The sequence below is a fragment of the Trichosurus vulpecula genome, chromosome 2 (assembly GCF_011100635.1).
Source record: "Trichosurus vulpecula isolate mTriVul1 chromosome 2, mTriVul1.pri, whole genome shotgun sequence".
Taxonomy (NCBI): domain Eukaryota; kingdom Metazoa; phylum Chordata; class Mammalia; order Diprotodontia; family Phalangeridae; genus Trichosurus; species Trichosurus vulpecula.
Window position 1 is genome coordinate 346,986,728 of NC_050574.1, and position 23,951 is coordinate 347,010,678.

Here is a 23,951-nt window from a genome sequence, read left to right on the forward strand (position 1 = left end):
TCAGCATCAGTGAAGGGAAAGCTCACACTGAAGAAAGCATAGATTCTCGTAATATTGAATCAAGAAAAAAAACTACATTTAATGTTAGTTATGGTGAATAGGCAGTCAGTCAATAAACATTTATTGTGCACCTACCATGTGCCAGGCACTATGCTAAGTGCTAGGGATACAAAGCAAAGTTAAAAACAAATCTCTTGTCAAGAAAAGCTTCTCGTAGAGGAGTACAAGATGATACACCTAGTGTTGGAAGGTCATCTAATCAAACTCAATCATTTTACAGATGGGGAAAATAAAGTCCAAAGAGTTACTGGCTTGTTCAAGATCACAAAGGTATGTGAACTCAGGACCTTTCACTCCAAATCCAACACTCTGTCTGCTATACAACACTGCTCCTCCACTGTGGGTTAGGGTGAGCCAGAATGCATTACTATATATAGAAGTTGAGGAGACAGGGATAATGACGAGTTGCCTAAACTAGTGCTTTGCATTTCTCTAATGTACTTCAAATATAAATAGCTTCCTTCTACTAGACTGTAGGCTCCTTGAGGACAGGTGAAATGTCTCCACCAGCCCCTCAGTTCACATAGCACTTTTTGCAAGAGGCCTCTCCTGGTCCTTCCAGATGCTAGCCCCCTCCTCTCTCAAGTTACCTTCCATCAACTTTTTATGTATCTTGTGCATGCCTAGGTATGTCCACGTTGTCTCCCCATTGGAACATAAGCCTCTTGAAGGCAGGAACTACTCATTTTTCTTTGTATCCTCAATGCTTAGCACAGTGATAAGCATATTGTAACAGTTTAATAAATCCTTGGTGGTTGATTGATAGAATTGTATTGCGTAAATAATAATAACAAAGCTAGCATTTGTATAGTGCTTTAAGATTTGCCAAAAACTTTACAAATACTGTCTCATTTTATCCTCAAAACAATCCAGGAAGGTAGGTGCTATTATTATCCTCATTTCACAGATGAGGAAACTGAGGCAAACAAAGGTTATGAATTGCGCAGTATCACAGAGCTAATGATTGTTGAAGACTAGATTTAAACTCAGGTCTTTCTGACTCCAGGTCTGGGCTACTTAGCTGCCTAATAAATGTTTAACTAAGTAAAAATGAGTTTTCATCACCCAAGACCCTCAATGATTTATGCTAATGCTGTCAATGTTCAATCTCGTAAATGTTCTCTTTTTGGTGGAAATATGGTAATCCTCGGTTTTGCTGTCCTTTAACTTTTTTATTTACTTGTGTCTTGTCTACCCGAGAGATGGTAAGCTTCTGAAAGATACATCCCATTACATTTGGCATAGTGCTGAGTATGCCATCTGTCCTCTATACATACTTGCTCAGTGATTTCTCAATAATGCTTGAGAGCTTCTCTTCCTAAGGAAATGGGAGGGTCCTGCTTAGAGGATGACTTGAATAATGAAAAATGAAAGCATGGCCCTTGCTCAAAGTATTCTAGTGAAATATCTGGAACTTTGTTTTTTCAAAGCAAATGCATTTTTTTAAAAAGCAAAGGTATTAATCCTCCTTCAGGATGGTGCATGTGGTACATGCCAAATTGGGAGATTCCAAACAAAGCAAGTTTTGAATTATTGAAGGCTTACGGGCATCTGAAACATTCCTTAATGGCTGAGAAGAACTCTCTTTCATGGTCTGATAAATCCAAAACAACTCCACCAGGATTGCATTCTTTTTTTCCCATCTGAACTGTTCCAAAGAAATTTGCTTGGAGCAAAAATAAATTTAAACTAGAGATATGCAACTAAAATGAGTTTGGCACCAGCATCATCTCCACCTTAACAACAATGTAGTACTTTCTGCCACATTGCAATTGAAGGCTTTTACTGAGGCAGGAAGAACCAACTGGCCATACAAATTCTGGTAGAAGGGATCACTCAACAGATCACTCAACCTGGGCTTCATGGGAGCCCTAACAAGATGAAGAACACCAATCACCTCCTTCTACAATCCACTTCTACTTCTTTTGCATTGCTCAGTAGAATGCAAAAGTTCATTTAGATGAGGAAGTACTAAGTTTGCCTTACAAATGAAAAAAAAAAGAGAGAAATGGCCCTGTATGTTCTGGTGCCAAAATGTCCACAACAGTCAGTGCAGATGGAGCAGAAGGCTACTATAACTTGGTTTTCAACTGTCCACATGTACCACCTGGCAGGCTAGCCTTCCAGGATTAAAAAAAAACAAGTTACCAACACAATAGTCACTTTGCCAGAAAAAATGGTTCTAATTTGGCTGCCTAAGTTAAATCTTTAAGTTTCTCTAAAGGCAGAGTGATAAAATGATTGAATGTGTTCCCCCCCACCACCATTTTCTAGTGATAAAGGGAGAAAAGGCAAATGGGGGGGGGCAGGGGAGTGCCTCAGAAAACATGGCTGTGCCTAATCAGCCATAGGGCAGATGCAGATGAAGAAAGAAGATGACGTTGGCAGCATATTAAGAAAACCAGGCTCTAGCCCAAAAGCCTTTTGTCTGCTATGCTGTTTGACCAGTGTAGCCTCTGTCCTTACTTGGGCTACCATCCTGGGGAATAACGACCAGCCCTTCAAAGCAAGAATAAGGATGGCAGGCTGCTGCTGCAGAATGATGAATCAGATCTTCATGGAGAAATCGTCTGACCCCACACCTGCCTCTGCCTGCGCACTGGTACATTTGAAAAATCCATTAGAAGAATGTTTTTATGGCATTAATCTCTTTCTTTTCCTTTCCACCTCTGTCCTTTGTGCATCCTTCCAGCTCCGTTTATTAACTAGTCCACATTAATCAAATGGTTACATGCCATCTTATGTTGGTTTTTCAATTCTTAACACATGACATGCATCACAGCAATGTTTTGGGGACGATCTCTTTCTTTGTTGTAGTTATTTAATATTTATCAGGAACACACAATCCACTGGGCATCATACTTGGCATAGTTCCTACCCTCTAGGAGTTTACATTCCAAGGTGATGTGACACATGTATCAATGTACATTTACAGCTGAACTTTCAGTTTCACAGGGTGAAGTTAGACTGATTCATGTGTGCATGCTTTGTGCAGCACAATGAATGTTTCTACACGGTGCCCTGGTCCACATTTGCACAGTATGCTAGGCACGGGGAACTCATGGAGGGGTGCCAAAGTTATCGGTGGGATGATTGTCAGTGCCACGTGGACAGCTGCCACCATCAAAGCTATAGGCAAAACTACAGAGTATATTAAGTCTTGTCTTTGGCCGTATGGCTGAGTAGCCAGAGTGCTACACTTGGAAACAGGAAGAACTGGGTTCAAATCCCGCCTTTGACACTTACTAGCTAGGTGATCTGGGGAAAGTCACTTAATTTCTTCTATGCCTCAATTTCCTCCATTGTGAAATGGTCTCTAAGGTCCATTTCAATTCTAAATTAGGATAAAGCATTTAAATAAGGCTACTAACATTTAAATAAAACTATTAAGTCTGTCACAACACATGATGTTTAAATATCTTTTTTTAAAATAAAATGCAGTTAAGTCAAAAAGCACTAATTAGGCAACTACTAGGTTCGAGATACTGTGCTAAATGATGGAAATACAGAGTCAAAAATAAAGGTCTTTGCTCTTAAGGAACTCATAATCCAGTGGAGAAGATGAAGTGCAAAAGACTATGGACGAACAAGGTATATGCAGGATAAATGAGAGCTAATAAACCTCCAATTTTCATTAGGTTGAATACTAGTTCATTAACCATCTCATTTTCATACTGTCCTCTTTTATCTTCTCCATCACTTTCACATAACATCATGTTGGTTGCTTCTTTTTCGTTTGTTTTTTGGGTGGGAGGAGACACCTTCTACTGAAGAAATAATGTGGCACAGTGGATCGTGTTGGGCTTGGAGCTGAGAAGACCTGGTCTCAAAAGGCTACTTCTGATACTTATGAGATCCAGACTCAGAACCAGTCACTTAACCTTCACGGGCTTCTCAAGATTTGACTGTGTTGCACAAACACAGCAACAACTCACTCTTAAAGCTTAATTTCATTTTTACTTCCTGCCTCCCTCTGTGCTTACCCCTTTCTCTCCTAGAACTGAGTCAAAGTTCACTTCTAGGCAAACAATATGGCAGTACCAGAAACAAACCAGTACCATCATCTTGATGCTGAAAAACAAGTAGCAGAGACCCTTTCTGCATTAGCTCTGACTCCTTATGAGGACTCTGGCTTCCCACTCTCCCATCCTTTGCTAACACTCTAATCTTCCCACTACTACCTTTCCTTCCAACCCCTCCCTGCTCTCACATCTCACCCGCCATGCTTATGCTTCTGGTCAGGTATGGATCAGATCCACCAGGCTGTGGTGTCACCACAAGGGGTTTGTTTGGCAATGCTGTCTGGACTGGGAGGCAGTAACATTGCCCACGGCATGTTTCTCTGTTGACTGATAGTTCTATAACCTCACCAACACAGGCTTCAGGCATCGACATGTCCGTTCAGGGGCTTGCCAGGTTATGAACTATGGGAAGGCTTCCCAAGGAGGTTTCCATTACTGGAAACGTTGCTCTCATTTTCTTCCTAGGCCTTTACAATCCCCTTCTGCAGAATGCCAATGGTACTGAAGCAGCCAATCCTATAGCACTCTAAGTCAGGGTATATAGCAGATTGTAAAGGGAAATCAACATGACTGGGATTCAGAAAGAAAGAAAGAGAGAGCTGGGTCCATCCATGTCTGATTCTCTATGTGGTCTTCTAAATAAATGGCCATTCTATATGAGCATTGCATATTCTATATGAGAATTTCACAAATTCTTCATGCCTCAGTTTCCTGATCTATAAACTATAACACTAGGTTCAGCATGGCATAGTGAATAGGTCATTGGATTAGATGCCAAGAACCCCTGGGTTAAAATCCCACCTTAGATATTTACTAGCTGTGTGACCCTGGGCAAATCACTTAACTCCTCTGTGCCTCAGTTTCCCTATCTGTAAAAAGCAAGGATTGGACCTGATGGCCTTTCAGCTCAAAAGCTATGATGCCATGAATAATGATAACCATATCACAGTATTATTATGAAAGGATCATATTAGGTGAACACAGCAGTAGTCACTCTGGTAGCTGATACTGAGAAACTGTATCACCTAAAGTGAAAATAAAGGCTTGAATTTAAAGCCAGTCAGATAATGTTTTCTTTGGGTGATCATAGCTGTCAATTATTTCAGTACCCAAGGTTATCTAGGTCCTCTGAGACCTCTTAGTGCTATTTTGCTGTCTCTTTCAAGTAACTATTAGTCATGCCTATTTTTCCTTTTAACCTCAAGTCATCCGTGTCACTCACATGTCATTTTTGTGTTAATTGCATGTCATTCATGTGTCACTCACATGCAATTCACATGTCACTTCTGCATGGCACACATCATTTCTGTGTTGATTGCCTGTCGCTCACATGTCATTTCCATGTTGATTGCCTGTTGCTCGCATGTCATTTGTGTATTGCTGACATGTCATTTGCACGTCAATTCTGTGTTGATGCCATGTCATTCGCACGTCGCACATGTCTCATTTCTGTGTTGACTGTATGTCACTCACATGTCGCTTGTGTGCCACTCCTGTGTTGGTAGCATGTCGTTCACATAGCATTTCTGTGTTGATTGCATGTCACAAAATGTAATTCATCCACATGTCATTTCTGTGTTGAACACATGTTGCTCGCATGCCATTCACATATGGTTTATGAGTTAATTGCTTCTTGCTCACGTCGTTCACATGTAATTTCTGTGTTGACCGCATGTCGCTCATATTATTTCTGTGTTGATCATGTGTCGCACAAATGTCATTTCTGTGTTGATCACATACCACTTGCATGTCGCTCATGTGTCATTTCTGTGTTGATACTATGTCACTCACATGTCACTTCTGTGCCGATCACATTATTTCTGTGTCAGCATGTCATTCACATGTTGTTTCCGTGTCATTTGCATGCTATCTCGGTGTCATTAGCATGCCATTCACATGTAGTTCACGTTGATTGCATGTCATTTCTATGTTGCTCACTTGTCATTCGCATGTTGTATGTGTCTCTCACATGTCATCTCTGTTTGTTGCATGTCACTCACATGTCGTTCACATGTTGTCAGTATAGTTGTAAATAGAACCTGAACTTGGAGTCAGGAAAATGTTCAAATCCTTACTAAAATATCTAGTTGTGTGACCCTGGGCAAGCCACTTTAACTGTTCCATGCCTCAGTTTCCCCATCTGTAAAATGAAGGAGCTAAATTCAATGGCCTCTAAGGTCCCTTCCAGCTCTAAATCTATGGTTCTAAGGAGAGCTATTGCCAGTATTTGTAGCCATGCAAAAGAAAACAGGTTCCATTCGTCAAGAAGTGGTGATTTCACAACGTGTGGAGACTCTTTTGACTTGTATAGTCTATAACTTAGCAGCAAATTTTAGAAAGTTGCCTGACGCTCAGAGATTTTAAGTAACTTTTCCAAGATCACATAGCTATCAAATATAAGATATGAGATTTGAACTTCTATCCACTATGCCAGACTGCCTCTTTAAATAGGTTCCCCAAAGCCAAAATAAATCACCAATTAGCAAAACCAAGGTGGTCATGTGTGGACATCATCACCTATCCGGACAGAGTGATCAGCAGGGGTGCTCAGAAAACAGAGATTAGCAGCAGGTGGTGATGCTTCACCTCCTGTGGATTCAGAAGGTGGCTCTCACGTGGGTTTTCTAAACAGCTCTGAAGCTACCAGGAGTTCTGCACCTGACAGTCATGGAAAGGTGACACATCGATCAAACTTTCTGATTAAGGTAAGGCTTTCTTGCCAACTTGCTTGTTTTCTCAAATTAAAAAAGAAAACTCTTGTCAATCTGAAATAAGCCTTCCTAGACAAGAAACATAGTCTCTGCACTGTGCTGAGACTCATCTTGAGGCAGCTTGATGGCAAAACAGATCCTCTGCGACCTTGAGCCGCTTCATCTCTGCCTGCCTCATTTTTCTCATCTATAAAATGGGAATAAGAAGAGCACCTACCATCCAGGGTTGCTGTGAGAATAAAATGAGATACTATTTGTAGAGCATTTTGCAAACGTTAAAGCATATGTAAATGCTGCCTATTATATTAACTTGCACTTAGATTCAAAATGAAGAAAACTTGAGGATGAAGAAGAGAACAGAAGACAAATGTAAAGGATTGAGAGACCAAGAAAGAAAGAGGAGGAAGGAAAAGGGAAGGTTTTACAAAGTCATAAAATGATTTTCAGGGAGCTGACTTGATATTTCAGGAATTCTTGGCTTCCTTAACATAAAAATAATTTTAAAAGGCATAATAGAAAACTAGAGATGTGATTAATCCTTTAAGACAAGTCAAGGCCTACAGCCATGTTTCCACTGGGTATTGAAGCCAAATGAAGGTTAACTCTTAATGCAGAAGATGTTTGCAGGACATCTTATTCATCTGACTCTTTGGATACTGCTATGAGTTGGGGATGGTCAGCAGGATGGAGAGTTTCTTTTGGACTTGATCAAGGAATGAAATGACTGGAAAAAATATACTAAAGAGAAAAAAGAGATGAAAAAAATGTTTTTCTTGCCTGAAACCCACATAATGCATGTTTCTCTGATCAACCAAATATAAGCTATAAACTTAGCAGTGGGAAAATGAATGTGCATCCTGGTGGTCTGGATTAATCATGGCCCAAACTGGATCCTGGTGTGGCCTTAAGCAATGCTGGCAGGGATTGTGCATAAAGAAAAAGAGAAAAAAAATAGAAAATGGTGAATCCTGAGACATTCATATAGGCACACAAGGAGCAGAAGAAAGACAAATACTCCAGCCAAGCAATCTGTGTGGAATGTGGAAGAGGAGTAGTATTCAAAGAATATAAGGACAGTTGTACTGAGTTAGACCAATGACCGACAACAAAAGCTAGCATTTACAAAGCACTTTAAGGTTTGCAAAGTGCTTTATCTCATTCAATCCTTACAAATACCCTGTGAAGTAGGTGCTATTAATACCCCCATTCTGCAGATGATCAAACTAAGCCGGAGAGAGGTAAAGTGACTTGCCAGGGTCACAGAGTGTATGAGGCAAGATTTAAATTTATCATTTGTCTCCAAGTTTAGCCCTCTATCTACCACACCACAAAGCTGAACTAGGAACACTCACATGACATGCTTTCACCTACTGGCACCAATGTATGCTTTGTATTCCAAGACTGCTACAAAAGTACTTTTAAAATTTGTCCTCAATTCACTCAATACAAGTTTCAAGATATGGCATTGGATTCCAATGTATCAAGACTTGGTAAACAAGTCTGTGTTCGCTCTCTATATACCTTTCAAGTTTTTATAAGCTTTTTACCATATCCTTTCTCGGCCTTCATCTTCTCACATTTTAGTGCCTTTCTCTTTTTTGCATATTTTCATTGTTTTTAGCTTGTTCCTGTAAAGCAGCCCTCCATCAATCTGATCGTTTTTGTAGCCCTTCTCCTGACTCCTGTCACCTTCTCTTCCAGTATTCCAATTTATAGGGTGTCCTTTGGAACCTGTCTGAGAAACGAACAATCTACTAGTACTTTCTAACTCTCCTTAGAGCAGACGAATGACAGGGTATGAATTTTTGTCAGTCACCAGTTCTACATTCTTTCTTACTCATGACTTCCTTTGAAAATCACGTATGGACAACAATCATACCTAGACCATCCGATGTACTTACCACTATTTGTTCTAAAGCCTCCTCTTTGCTCCTTATCTCTGAACAATGAGGGATACTGGGAGTCCCTCTAACATATTCCTTAACACATACCAAGACAAATCATTCATTTTAGTCTTTTGCTGTCTCCTTTTCATCTCTGAGTAACCCTTAAGGTGATTTGGGCTTCCAGTCTTCCTGTTAGCACTTATCGCTCCCTAACCCCAATTGCTTTCACATAGGTGAGCTTCCCACTCCTCTCCCACCCCAACCCTTGAAGGACTTTAGGAAGCTAGCGGAGACTGCTCTTATGTATGGGTTGTACTCTCAAGTTCTATGATGATGCTTATGCTGATTATCAAGTATGGATCAGATTCACCAAGATATGGTGATCACAAGAGGTCTGATCAACATTCAACTGATTATTTAGCCAGTTTTGTCCCTTTGAATGAAAACAACAATAAAGCCCTTGTTGTCATTGTAATTCATTGTAAGGTACTCCTAGAATTCTTCGGTCCAATTTCTATCCTGGATCTCACTTGGTCTTCTCTGTGTATGATGTCTATATGCTAGGGATGCATATTGTTTGGGTATGATTAGTCAGACTTGTAAATGAAGGACTGGAGAGATAGCACAAAACTGTCCTTGGTAGAGAAAACCATCAGAAAGGATGTGAGCACACATCTCAAGCTGGTGAAGCTCACTCCCATTCTATCTATTACTTTAGAGGTTGTACCAGAAAAGTTTAGGGAAAAATTTCTCTTGTTTGAAGATGTCCTAATCAGCCATATCATATTTGAACTAAGTATCAAGAAATGTATCTAAGTCCATCTGCTGAAAGTACCTCCAGCACCAGATTTCACTTGCAGACATATCTCCCTTTAGATGAGAAACTCAGGAAGCCACCTGTGTTATGCTTTCTCCCCCAACACCTCTGCCCTCCTGCTGTCCCCTACCCCCACCCTGGCCTATCATCCCCAGAACAAGCTTCCTGGAGAAGTGAAGTCCAGCAGACAAATGTTTTTCCAACATGCAGCTGATGTTTCCCTTCTGTTTTTATCAGGGGAGTCACTGACAGGATGAAAGCTGGAGTAGGAGGAATGGGGAGCATGTGAGAAGAGAAGAAAGACTCCTAGGTTTCCTTTCTAGTTTGGAAAATATTCAAAGGGGAAAGGTGTAAGAAATGGGGGCAAATTATAGGAGTAGATGTGGGATGGGAAGGGTATGTGTGCTTATTTCCTTCCTAGAAGTAGATTAAGAATCTAACTGAACCTATTATGGAAATTCAAATTTCTCACCCCTGTCCTGGGCAATGTGGCCATGAGCAGGATAGAAGTAAGTTATACATTTCAGTTCTAAAGGTGTAGCATGGTAGACAAAAAGTTAAAATATCAGCTCAGGCCTCACAAGAAACGAAGAGGAATGTCACAATGCTTCGTGACTGGAATTCTAAACAGAGATATAGTAATGACTACGCCAGTCTTTGAGTTGCCAACTTCTTCAACTGCCCAATTTTGTAAACCTAGAACTAGGGACTTGGTGAGGTCATTCTTTCCTTTACAGGATCTGAAGAGCAATGGGTTCATGCCGTGGGGAATCTATCTTTAGGGAGAGGATACTGCCAGGTGGAAAGGGTTTGAGAAATTGAATGAATTGGTTAAATGAGGACCTAGGGCATGGGTTCTTAATGTATTTGTGTGTCACACATTGTCAATGAAGCCTGTGGACCCCTTCCCAGAATAATGTTCTAAAATACATAGGATTACAAAGGAAATCAATTATATTAAAATGAAGGTGTATTTTTCCCCATCCAAATTCACAGACCTTCTGAGATCTATCCATGGACAAACTGGGGGTCCAATGACTCCAGGTAAAAACCTCTGACCTCTGGTAAAAAGAAATATTTTGAGAAGAATGTAGAAGGGTTTTGGGGAATATGACATACATTGGGGGTTCATAGCTATTATGAAGGTAAATAAATTCTCAGTGTTGGGTATTCATGGAAGAGCCCAAATTAAGCACTATTAGTACAGATTCAATACATAGTCTGACATCCTGCCTCCCAATAAAAATGTACCTAAACAGTCCCAGATTACTAGGGACTAGGGAAGGGTTGGAGAAGGAAGACAAGGAACAACAGATAGAGGCAAATTATTCCACTATTAAATGTTTTCAAGGGAGAAAATTCTGCAACCCTTCATAGCTGCCCCTTCCAGCTCAGGGACAAAATCTAGGAGACTTTTCCAGAGATTCCACCTAATGGGATTCACAGGCAGCAAAGCCGCACAAAGAGGAAATTTTTCTTCAGCTTGATGACTTTACTACCCTGTGGGCCCAGGGTCAGTTTGTGAGGCCTGCATTTCTGTCTAGAAAGAGTGGCAGATATAATTGGCAAACTAGCAGCTCGATGAGCTGTATAAAGTAAGTTCTACATGCATGTTTGTCCCTTTTGGATGGGGGAATCATCAAATGCCCTGATTGACGGGTGTGGGATATTCATCTGGGTCAGAGCCTATCTATATGAGGCCACTGAATCCATGAGAAACAAATCTGTCTCTTCACCATGCTTGTTTACCCCACTCCCCCCGCCCCCACAAATATACTGGCCACTATGAGAAGGAATGCTAGTATGTCAGTCAGCCAACAAGCATTTATTAAGCTCCCACTATGTGCCAGGCACTGTGTGGGTACAGAGTATGGGACAATGGACTTAAGTCAGGAAGACATGGGTTCAAAGGCTACTTGGACAAGTAAATGTCACTCAATTTTTTTTTCAATTCATATTCATCAACAAAAGGAGACAGTTGGACTCAATGGCCTTGAAGTCCCTTATAGCTCTAAAATCTGTAATACATTGGCTTTTTTTATTCTACGTGTTTTTCAGAGATGGAGAGAATAAGAAGATCCAGAGAACGTCAGCCCTAAAAGGGCTCTTATAAACCGTCTTCAGCCCAAGTCTTTTGTTTTAGAGATAGGGAGACTGTCGTTGCTGTTGAGTCATTTTATGATCTTGCCTGACTCTTCTTGGCAAAGATATTGGAGTGGTTTACCATTTCCTTCTCCAGCTCATTTTACAGATAAGGAAACTGAGGCAAACAGGATTAAGTGACTTGCCTAGGGTCACACAGCAAGTAAGTGTCTGAGGCCAGATTTGAACCCAGGAAGATGAGTCTTCCTCTTTCCAGATCTGGTGTGCTATCCACTGCACCACCTAGCTGTCCAGTTAGGGAAACAGGGACCCGTTAATAAAGGGCAAAGCAGCAAAATGCCTCACACAAGAGTAGGTGTGGATAAACATACACTGAATGAATGAATGAAATGAAATGATAAAGAGTGAAAATCCCTAGACACCTCCTTTTCCCCAACTCACAAAGGGCCTTGTGATGTCTGGTCACGGGTTATAAATAGGAAGTGAGAAAAGAAAATACTGAGATACCCGAGGGCTGATAGGGAGGCAAGCTACTAACGTGACAGAGAAATGAATTAATTCAGAAATACCTTAGTTTAGCTCTTGGAACTCTAGGAGGGGCTAATGGAGTTCAGGCTTACTACCAGACCAAATATCTGTACAGATCTCACTGAGGTCAGTGACCTATATTGCAGAGCTTTTCCTGGTGGGGTGGAGAAAGTGGGTATTTGGGCTGCCAGACTCCTGAATCCAGTCTTACAACCTACCCATCACCACCACCCACAATTCATTCCAGTGGCTGTGAGAAACCAGAGCCTACAAAGGACAAATAAGAGAATTAAAGAATTAAAAAGGCACTAACTTCAAAGGCAGGTTACCAGAGCTAAGTGTCTATGATTTCTAAGAACAAGGATTAAGGGAATGAGGAGAAAGGGAGTGAAGTGATGAAAACAGAAAAAACAGTTCAAAGAGAAAGAATTACTTTAGGTAGCTTCAAGTGGGTCACTAGGAGAAAAGGATGAACTTTAACAAGAGATTGATGTCATTTTAAAAAAATTCATAACAGAGACATCTACAATGAACTGAAATAGATTCCTCAAAGAGGGAAAAATGGAGCAATAGCCAACATGTTAAATAAAATGAAAGGAACATTGACCTAAGAGTCACAGGACCTGAGTTCATATCTCACCTGCTATTTTTCTGACCTGGGGCAAGTCACGTAACTCACTGGACTTCAGTTTCCTCATCTGTAAAATGAAGCTTCTGGACTAGATGACTGAGCTCCTTTCCAGTTGTACATCTATGATCTTATGATCTTGCGGAACACAGTAGACCTAGGTGTTACACTATCTGGAAACCCTGATTTCTCTTCCCCCACCCCTCAAAGTCTTTGAGCTATTCAGGAACAGGAAGAGAATTTAACGGAAACACTCTGATGACACAGGTTGTCTACTGAGGACGCCCTTCTACAAAAGGGGTTTGTAGACAGGACCCCTGACTTCCAGGGCACCTGAAGCCCCCTGTGTCTCCCAAGAGCTGGGGACTGAAGGCAGCGCGCTCCTAGGTAGACCTGAACAATGATGACTTTGTCTGAGGATACAGACATTTGAGAGAACGTTGGACAGGCCAAAGGAAAAAGAAATCTTAAATGATGTATGTGTGTGCGTGTAAGCATGGTGCTTTCCTTCTTTCCTCTAAATGAAAACCATGCTTTTGGTAATCCCATCTACCTCTCAGCCTCCCTCATACATCAGCCCACCGGCAAAACACAGCCCCCATTCTGCTCTGGAATGTGCACTCCGAAACTTAATCTAACTGCTGAGTCCAGGCCAAATCCCCCAATGGCATCAACCCAATGACAGCACACCCCCACCCCCGAACCCCTGTCTTCCCACCACCCCCACTCCTGCCTTCAAGCTTAGGAGGTATAGTTCCACTCCACTGATTCCCTCTTCTCCATTACAGAGCCCTCCCTTCTCCCCCCTCCAATCCTCCCTTTCTCTCTCCAGCTCTCTTCTACCCTTCCAGCCAGGCCTAAACATTTCACTTCTGATTAATGTCTAAATGACAAGCCAATAGTTCTTGGCTTTAAAACAAAACTAGCTCTGCCTTCGCACAAGCCTCTCCTTTTCTCCTTCTGCCTTTTTGAATAGCTCCCAAACCCTTTCTTTTGTCCCCTCCCGCCAATTGCAGATCCCTCCAGGCACCAGTGAAAAGAAACTGCAAGGCATTTTGGTTTTTAAATGATGGCTGTAAATTTGCCTCTCCACTGGGATACACCTTGAAGCCGAAGGGGCAATTCAAACCAAGGTCTCCTCCCCATCCCTTCCACTGACTCTCTCTTCACTCAAACAAACAGCAAGGACAAAAGGAACAATCTAGTAGCCGGAGTGGCCAGATGGATACATATGGGGATTTCTGAAATAAGTATCCCACCAGGATACACATTAACAATTAGGAGGTGAGCTAATCTTTTCGATTTATGATGGCACTCTTCCAACATTCACCTTGATTGGATTGAAAAGTATGTACCTCTAATACCGGGCCTCTTAACCTGGGTTCCATGGACTTGTTTTTGGTTTTTATATTCTGATAACTATATTTCAAAATAATTGGTTTCCTCTGTATCTTATTTTACACATTTAAAAACATTATTCTGAGAAAGGCTGCATAGTCTGCACACTCCCACAGAGGTCTGTGACACCAAAAATGTTAAGAACCCCTGCTCTAAAAGGAATATCCTAACTGAAAAGTTATTTCTCATCTCAGCTTCCAAGGCTACAGTTATGAAACCTTCTTTTCCCTGCTATACTGTACTAGACCCAGAGAAGTATGGCTTATTGCCCTCCCCCTGACAATCCTCTATAGTGAGAAGATTTTCTCTGCACCCCTCCACCCCTTATAGGTGTATATTTACCCAGAGATTTTTCTCTAGCATAAGTACTCGGTTACTTCTTATCAGGAGACACAAGCTTATAAATATGGATATAAATACAAATGAATTTCTTTCCATGTAGGAGGCTCTGGCTACACCCTAGATGCAAATGTATGTGGCTCTTGCCATGTGTGTGCGTGTGTGGCCCCCAAGACATATCTCCCACTCAGTATCGTTTCTTGACATGAGACAGCAGTGTACACACCCTTCCTTTCTGCAGGGAGAAAGGGCAGGGCAGCCTGACAGTCTTCCAAGAAAGCTGGGATGTAGCCTGAAGCCTCCCCTTCTGCATTCCTGTGGAGCACGTTTCAGGGGTTAGTGAGTAGAATGGGAAAGAGGAGTGGGGGGTGGGGAGGTAATGAGACATCCTTTAGCTTCAACTTCTCTCCTATGGGCTTCCTCATTTTGAATCCCTTTCTCCTGTTGACTTATGTGTCCCACTGCAAGAGCCCAGAAACACACAGATGGTTTTAAAGTAAGATGCCTTTAATGTTTCCAGAAATTAGCACGACCGACAAAACCATCATCCTCTTAATTCAATTTGGGCCACTTCTGACATATGCAGATAGGCACTTAATTAGTGATCTTCTGATAGGACCATGAAGAAGATTATGGTGCACCCAGAAGCCCAAAGCAGGACTGGGTAATGACAACAGGACACCCTTGGGACCCTCCCATGAAGCCACAAGCTGCCAAGTTTAGCATGAGTGAACTTACTACTTTTCTAATGGAAGGGATTCAAAAGCCCTAACTTTCAAACTGTGGTTTGCTTGTCCTCTTAGACCTTAAACTGCTGAATTTTCTCTGGCTAAGATATGTCTTTGCAGTCTTACCCCTGTATACTCCTGGTGGCTACAAATGAGAATGTACATTAAGAGCTTTGCAAACTTTAAAGCCCTATATAAAGGCCCAACTGATGCTATCAGTGGTATTCTTACTCTACTACCTCCCAGCTCCTCTTTTCCTCTATGTTATAATGTCTCCTGTCCTGTTACGTTCTTCAGAATCATATCTGAAGGTTCAAGATGTTTGGTTCCTTAAGGGAAAGCAAGACTTTAGGCAAGTTCTGCAGTTGAGGGTGGCCTGTCCAAACTAGACATGACCCTGGGGACAAATGGTACGCACAGGAGTTGGTCAAGTTGGGACACAAAGTGGTACTCTCCTGTAAAGTAGTGGACTCTCTCAAGTCATTTCAAATATTATTAGAATGTTCAGGAGCTCAGTGAAAGAAAGGAACTCCATTCATATCCAAGCATGTGTCTGTAATGGACTAGAACCCATGTGCTTATGCCAGGGAAGTATGTCAGGGCAGATATACAAATACTCCCCATCACCCACTCCCCCTTAAAAAAAAGCACAACTTAGCCTGTGATGTGATGGGTATAAGGGATTTAGGAAGTAAGTCTCCAATAGGAAGCTATCATTCAAATGGGTCAAGGACAGAAGAAATTCTCCAAAGTTGAAAGACCAATTCCAAAGATGGGAAAAGGACCCTCTGGTCATGGACAGTTCCCTAATTATCATTTTTTTGGATTAAGGTAGAATAATGACATAAGGACTGTTCATTCTAGGTGTGGGTTATTTTGGAGTTATAAGACAGTAGAGCAAAGGAAAAGGTGAATATGTCACCCAGGCAGGGTTTGAAAGTTGTTACCCTTGTCATTATTACTAGCCATGGGGGCCCTATGAACCTTCATGACTTGGCTTTTTACAAAATAATATTTATGTGTCATTGAGGATGGAATTTTCAGCATTAAACTTACATATAAAATTAATATCTAGTAAGTTCCTATTGCATCCCTTCCCCTAAGTGTATTATGTCCTAAGCAGGTGCTTATTCTCTAGTCAGTCACAATTTTGCTGGACATTTGTCATTCCTTGTCTTAGAAAAACCAACTGATGCTGCTTCAGCTACCCAGAGACAAAGGAGAGATCAATGGCAGAGGGACAGAGAATGGACTAATGGCAGAGAAGGAGACATAGATGGGCAGCACTCACTGGCTAGTGTCACTGTGGCAGGCACACTGGCTACTGCTCCTGCAGGCATTCGGGCCACACACTGGTAACGACCCACAGTGTGGTTGTTGAGAGCAGCAATGACGAGGGTTCCGCGGGTGATAAGGATTCCCAGAGCGTCATCTGAGCTGTTTAGTTCTTTCCCATTCAGCCTCCAAGTGATGTTCACCCATGGTGGTTCCACAACACAGCCTAGGATCACAGGGCCCCCATGCTTTTGGACAGTGGAAGTGGGCTGGACGGTAACCTGAGGGACCTCACCTGGGAGAAGAAGAGGAAATTCTGGATGAATCTCACAGAGGGATCAAAAGTTAAGTCCTTTATGAACCAATAATAATGCAGTTAGCCCTTCTACATCACAACTTTTCCCATCATGGTTTTAGCATAAGAAATTAAAGGAAAATTTTGGAGAGTTTTGCAGAAGTCGCAGATGACATGTGAAGAAGGCCGGCAGATGACACAGAAAACGTTTAGGAACTCAGAAATGCATAAACTATATGCATAGTATTGTATAATAACAACATATTCTATCTTTCGATACCATAATAATTCAGATTTCTCTAGTATGTAGGGAGGGCCAAAAACTTTTATGCAAATTTTCCAGATCATGGTGGTACCGCACCTGAAACCCCTGTAATGTGGAAGGGATAACTGTAGACTATTGATCCTTGCCAAACACTATAATTCTTCTAAAACTATTCCAAAAATTCTGTGACTTCTGTTCTCTAGCCCCAGGAAGCAAAGGTGGAGGAACTCTGTGCAGAAATTTGAAAAACAAAAGGCCCAAATTAAGTGGTATTGTTATTGTTAGCATTAATTTTTCTCTCCATCTTATATTTTGGGCAAGTCTGACTAGGCCAGTGGAAGGCATATGCCTCTCTGTATTCTCTTTTAAAAGATTTCCTGTGGAAATTGAGTTTTGCATTTTACAGTGAAGGAAAAGTAGGGGGATATCAGCCATGCAGGGATGAGTTTGAGAAGGGAAGCACTTACCCAAATTACCAAAGCAGCTGGCTGCAGCCAAGATGAGACAGGTGATGGTGACCGCTGGTCTCTTTCTCCTTGGCATCATTGTCATCCCATGCAGCGCAGTCTGTCACAGAGGAACAGAGGCAAGGTTCCCATAAGCCACTCTAGGTCACTTAAGGAGAAGCCGCTAGCTCCTATGGTCCTTTGCTAGAGACAAGATTAAAAATAAAAAGGCTGTGTTAGGAGCATCCCATCTACAGTGACCCATCGTGACCTCCCTGTCCTTCTGCTACTGTCCTTTCTCTGCCAGTATCCATACAATGGTTGTTGGCAGTGATATCTGTGCTGAGAAGAGTAGGATTAACTGAATAAAAGTTCTGCCTCATCCCTCATTTAAGAAAGACTTCTGTTAAGTCACACCTTTTGAACTCAGGTATTTGGCAGCTAGGTGATGCAGTGGATAGAGTGTTGACCCTGGAGTCAGGAGGACCTGAGTTCAAATCCAGTCTCAGATACTTATTGTTTGTGTAACTCTGGGCATGTCACTTAACCCCGTTTGCTTCTGTTTCCTCATTTGTAAAATGAGCTGGAAATGGCAAACCACTCCTGTATCTATCTTTGCCAAGAAAACCCCAAATGGCATCACAGAGAGCAGGCCACGACTGAAACGACTCAACAACAAGGGACTTGAGTCCTGGGAGATAGTTTAATAAATTTAACTATGTCTCAGTACTATTTATTTAAAGAAGATAAGAAAGCTCAGTGTTACATTATATACTACTTATATATTATATATATATATATTATATATTATTATATACTACTTCACATACTCTGGTTATTACTGCTAACAGTGACAGTATGTAGTAACAAATAACAGTCATTATGTTAGGAAGTGTTTCTAAAGCCATTGGTCCTGTTCTTACCCCTCTTTTCATTAGTCTCTCCATACACATAAGCATTTATTAAGCATCTACTGTGTGCAAGGCACTGTACAAGACAATGAGGAAACAAAGGCCAAAAAACGATAAGAGTCCTTCCCTTCAAAAATCTTTCACTCTACTGGGGAGGCAAAACACGTATGGAGATAAATAAGCAGACAAAATAACTTCAGGAGGAAAAAAACACACTAATAACGAAGAGAAACCAGGAAAGGCTTCCAAAGGAGGCGGCGTGAGATTTGGGCCTTGATGAAAATGAAAGACCCAAAGAGGAGAAATGAGAAAGGAGCATACTCTAGTGAGCAATCTTTTCCAACAAAAGCATATTCTTGTGACGCTTTTGTACTAGGAATGAGCCCCGCATTTGCCAGGCTAGTTATAACACTACCCTTAACCAAACTCTCCCTCTAGGAAAGATGAGACACCACAATTGCCCTCAAAGTACTCAACCCTTCTTCTTTCCTCGAAGGAGCCAACTCGAACATTGTTCATCTTCCTTTTCAAAGACATCTTTAAAGACGACTTTTAGTCAGCCCCATGCATTGGATAGGGAATTAGAGTCAGAAGAAACCTAGGTTTAAATCCTACCTTTGATACTCACATGTGACCTTTACCTGCTAAACAATCCCTAAGACTCAGTTTCCGTGTCTTTGAAATCGAGATAATAATGCCTATAATACCCGGCTGGACTGTTGGGAGGATCAGATGAGATAATGTATGCCAAGTATTTTGCAAATCTTAATACATAATATAAATGTGAGTCATCGTCATTATCATTACTATTACTGTGGAAAGGCAGTGTGGTATAATGGATAGAGAGCCGGTAGGACGCACTGGATTCAAGTCCTGATTCTGCCACATAATAACTCTGTAACCCTGGGCTAGTCACTTAATTTCTAGGTATTGTGGGAACTTTCTAAGACTCTAAGTGCAAAAGAGTTGCTGACCTACATTAATAGGAGTTTCTTCACCTGGGAGTTCCATTACAAAATGAATCACAGGTTTAGTCTATAATAATACTAATGACATTTGTTATTATTATTCCTCTAGGGGTCTAGGGTTTTTTTTCCTTCCTTTATAAAACCTTTCTTTTTGTTGGGGTACGAGTTCTCTCACCCATAGATTTTCTCCAGAACCATATTCCTATGACTTTTAAAGTTACTACATCCCCTCCTTACAAATCCCAGCCAACTTCTCTTCTGCTCATACCCTTTTGTTTTCCCCACTCTTGGCTTTTTATTCTGTCTCTTTCAGGCAATGGTTCATTTATACAAAAGTTAAACCACAAATCAGTACATTGTACATGCAAGTGTATACACACACACCAAATCACACACACACACCAAATCACACACACCCCAAATCATACACACACCCCAAATCACACACACACAGAATCACAACACGCATAATCCTATCACAGGAGAAAAAACAAGTGGGACCTTTCCCCTCTTAACTGTAGTTTTCTTTAACAAACTACAGAACATTGCTGTGGCAACAGTGTATGTTATTCACACAAATAAACAGACATGGAAAGGAATATTCCAGGAGGCAGTGTGGCATAGCTGATAGAAAGCTGATCAGACAGAGTCAGGACAACCTGGGGTAAAGTTTCACCCCAGACATGCACAGGCTGTGGGACCCTGGGTAAGTCACTTAACCTCTACTGAGTGCCCCAGGCAACTCATTAAACTGTAAGTTTCAAAACAACTGACCATCTGAATTGTTAATGGAAGTTTCTTCACTTAGAGTTCTCAAAGAAATCACAATTTGGGTACAAAAAAAACAAATAAACAAATCCCTTGATTTTTCTTAACAAAGGACAGAGAATTGGGCACTAAGTACTTACAAGATTTTATGGACTAATGAAAGAAACTATGAATTACTTCTCAAGTGAAGTGTTTGTATTAGCCATCAGTTATTGTTTCAGGTGTTATGTGCTATATCATGTAATAAACTTTGGGGAACAATTCAGGCAATGTTCTGATAACCCAGGTGGTAACCTCTTCTGCTAGAGCCACATGGATCATCAGTCTATAGTCTTTAGATGTGAAATTCATTAATGGGGTGAAAACATCTTCTCTTTTGCCTCCCTCCCTTTCTCTGTCCTCTCCGATGGCACTAACTTCCTTCTGGATTAGGATTCTGTGCCCCCCCCTCCACTTCTTAGCTTTCTTTCAAAGGGTCCTGACACTCCAGGGTCATGACATCAGACACCCTTATGATTCCTCCCCACTACACAATGTAATTTCCTAGACCCTCACAATGATACTTCTCTCCAGGGAGTGAAATTTGATAATGGGCAAGTTCCTTTGAGGCCTCTATCAATGAGACTTAAGTAGAAAGTAGTTCCTCCTACAAACAGATACCATAGCATGGACCCTCAAAACAGTAGCATGAAAAGGAGCCAGTTCTGTGTATTCTAGCATACCAGAAGCAGGCCAGAAGATCTAGGTGTTGAGAACTCTAGAACCCTGTACTTGGAACTTAAGGCAGGGATGATATAGCAGGAAGAGAGTGGAAAGGGGGTGCTAGGAGAGAAAGACAGTGCAGTTCACATGACCTTTGGGGGCTGATTTAATCCAAGCAGGTTAGTAAAACACATCTGCTATCACTTGCCCTCCGAAAGTATACCCATTCCATCCTACTGTGTTTCTCCATTGCTATTCCATTAAGAAGATGTTAATGGGGACAGAACTGAAGTCCCAGAGGTAAATCTGCCAAAGCCTTCCATCCTTTTAGCCTCCGGTCAGTATAATGACTTTAGTCCCTCATACCCTGCCTTCTCCCTCCTCTCCTCTGTATTTACATATCAAGATCCTATTGACCTTTCAGCCTAACTTCTCAGGAGCTGCCTCCAGCTGAGCTGTTCTTCACCACACTAAGCTTGAATCTCTTAATTAATAAGAGCTGGAAAAACAAACAAACAAATTAAAAAAATAAACACTATAGGTTAGGCAATGCAAGCCACAGACCAAGAGTCATCAACCTATAAAACACAGAGGGCTGCCAGAAGGCTAAACAATGTCCCCTAGGGGCTACTACTAACTCCAGAGAGCACTTAGGGAAGAAAGAAAAAAAAAAGGGAAAAATAAAGGGGAAAAGAGTAACAAGAGGAAAAGATGCTGGGGGAAAGAGAGGAGAAAACTTAGAAAAAGCTAGAAGAGGTACATGTAATCATGGCAGATCCAGGGTGTTGCAAAAATCTTAGTGCAATTATATAAGCTATTAAGGCTCTAAGGCTATATATATACTATGACTTTTGGAACATTCTATACTTACATGGTACTTTATAGTTATAGTTACCTCACTTGATTTTCACAACTCTGTAATATAATTGATAGAAATATTGTAATCCCCATTTCATGGTGAAGGAAACTCCATTCAGAGGGTCAAGTGACTTGTCCATGATCACAGAATTCCATTCAATTAAATAAAATATTTATTAGACACCGACTATGTACCCAGCACTCTTTCTCCATCCAAAATTCCAATCAGGTACTAAGCCCTATTTATCCACAACAATCTCTTTCACATATATCCTCTTCTCTCCAGTAATATAGCCACTATCCTATTTTAGGCCCTCCTTACCTCTTGACTGAGTTATTAGACTAACATCTGAAGTGTACTCTCTGCCTCTGTTCTCTCCTATCTCCAATCCATTCTTCATATAGATCTCTAAATAGTCTTCAGAAGATAAAGATGAGTCTTTATCATATTTCTCATGCTCAAAAACTTTCAGAAAGAAACTTTCAGAAGTCCTGCATTGCTTTTAGGGAAAAAATATAAAGAACTTAGTTTGGCATTTAAGACTCTCTACAATAAGGATCTAATGTATACATTGTTATACTTATTTCATACCACTCCCTTTAATATACTCTACTTTCCACCCAAACTTAACTACCACCTCTTCATTTTCTGCTTACATGTGATTTCATAAGCCACTGACCACAACTAGAATTTACTTCTTCATCTCTACAAAATCTGGACTTCCTCCCAAGCTCAGCTCCAGTGCCATCTCCTCTCTGAAACTTCCCCTGATCCTCCCAGCTATTACTTTTCTCCCCATTCTTAGATTTTCCTAGAGTACTTTGTCTAATTTCACCTTTTGTGAAATTACTTCACTCCTTGCTCTGTATTATACTTTTCTATTTTCGTGTAAACTCCAATAGAATATAAGTTTCTTGAGGGAAGAGGCTATTTCATATTTTCCCCTTTTGTATCTCTACTGCCTGTCTCTACAGTTCCCTCTGAAGAACTTTGGAATTGATTTCCTGACATGGGAGATACTGGCAAAGGGCGGCCCAGCATGGCATGCCCGCATCAAAGAAGGTGCTGTGCTCTATGAGCAAAGCAGAACTGTAGGAGCTCAAAAAGAAACACGAAATGCACAAATTTAGCAACATCTCCACTCCAAATGTTCATGTGGACTATTTGTGCCTAACCGGTGGTACAGCCTTCCAAGGTTGTATTGGTCTGATCAGCCACAGTTGGACACACTGTACCTTGACTCCAACATAGTGATGTCATTTTGGTCCTCTTCGAGAATGAAGGACAACAACCAACCAACCAACCAACCTATCTCTCAATGGCAGCTTAATATTTATTTGATTGAATTATTTTTAAAAGAACACCACAAAAATCTTTATTAATTTGGGATTAATGGGAAGTAAAACCAGAAACTTCATCACAGCATGCAACCCTTCTATACCATGGTATTTGATCTTCTTGAATGCTTGCAACTGAAAAAAATTCATCCCCTGGTGGCTGAAAATGATTCTCTCTCAACATTGTTCAGCTGGTTCTCAGGTAACAGATATAGTGTCTGCTTCCAGGCAGGACTGATATCTAAACTTCAGGTCTTTGGTCACCTTGTCTAAGACTCTTCTCCCTATAACATGTTACCCTCCACAGACTATCCAAATGAAGCCTTCTGCTAAGAAACAGTAAAAACAGAGAAGGAAGGACCCCTAAGTAATATCTTCCATGCTCAGTGACCAGATTTAACCTGGATGTGAATACCTAAATGACATCAATTTGCCAAACGAGTTTATCTTTCAGACCCTAAAGTCACCAACATAAATAAGTTATAAAATATAATGGTGAAATTCAGTCTCTGATATTGGGTGGGGCGGCAATTAGATGGAGAGTACTGGGCCTCTCATTTCAGCAAGATAGGAAATTTTGGGTAAGAAATTTTCTCTAGTGATACAGATAGGCATCTATACTGGAGCATTGAGGGGTTAAGCCAGCATGCTCAGAGGTAGATTTTGAACTCAGGTCTTCCTGACTCTAAGACTGGCTCTGTACCTAATACACCAGGCTATTCCTCATAATATTCCTTTCCATGTCTATTTGTAATGTTGCCATAGTAATAACACATAAAAGTCTTATAATTTTCTCCTTTTCCCACCCAAGGGATTTGCAAGCTTGGGTTTGGAGTTAGGGGACCAAATGGGTGTTTTGTGCTATGAAGTATCTATTCTATCCCATCTGTTCTCTCAATAGCATG

General features: G+C 41.1%; 1 protein-coding gene across 3 annotated transcripts in view; it reads right to left on the minus strand.

Moving 5' to 3' along the window:
* Positions 1-17,701, minus strand: part of BOC (BOC cell adhesion associated, oncogene regulated) — a 52,368-nt gene extending 34,667 nt beyond the window's left edge. For all 3 annotated transcript variants that reach the window (XM_036746346.1, XM_036746345.1, XM_036746344.1), the window contains exons 1-2: positions 17,523-17,701; positions 16,512-16,790 (exon numbers count right to left, since the gene is read on the minus strand). In XM_036746346.1, coding sequence (XP_036602241.1) covers positions 16,512-16,790; positions 17,523-17,607 — 364 coding nt within the window. In that variant the 5' untranslated portion in view covers positions 17,608-17,701. The remainder of the gene's footprint in view (positions 1-16,511; positions 16,791-17,522) is intronic.
* Positions 17,702-23,951: the final 6,250 nt, after the last annotated feature.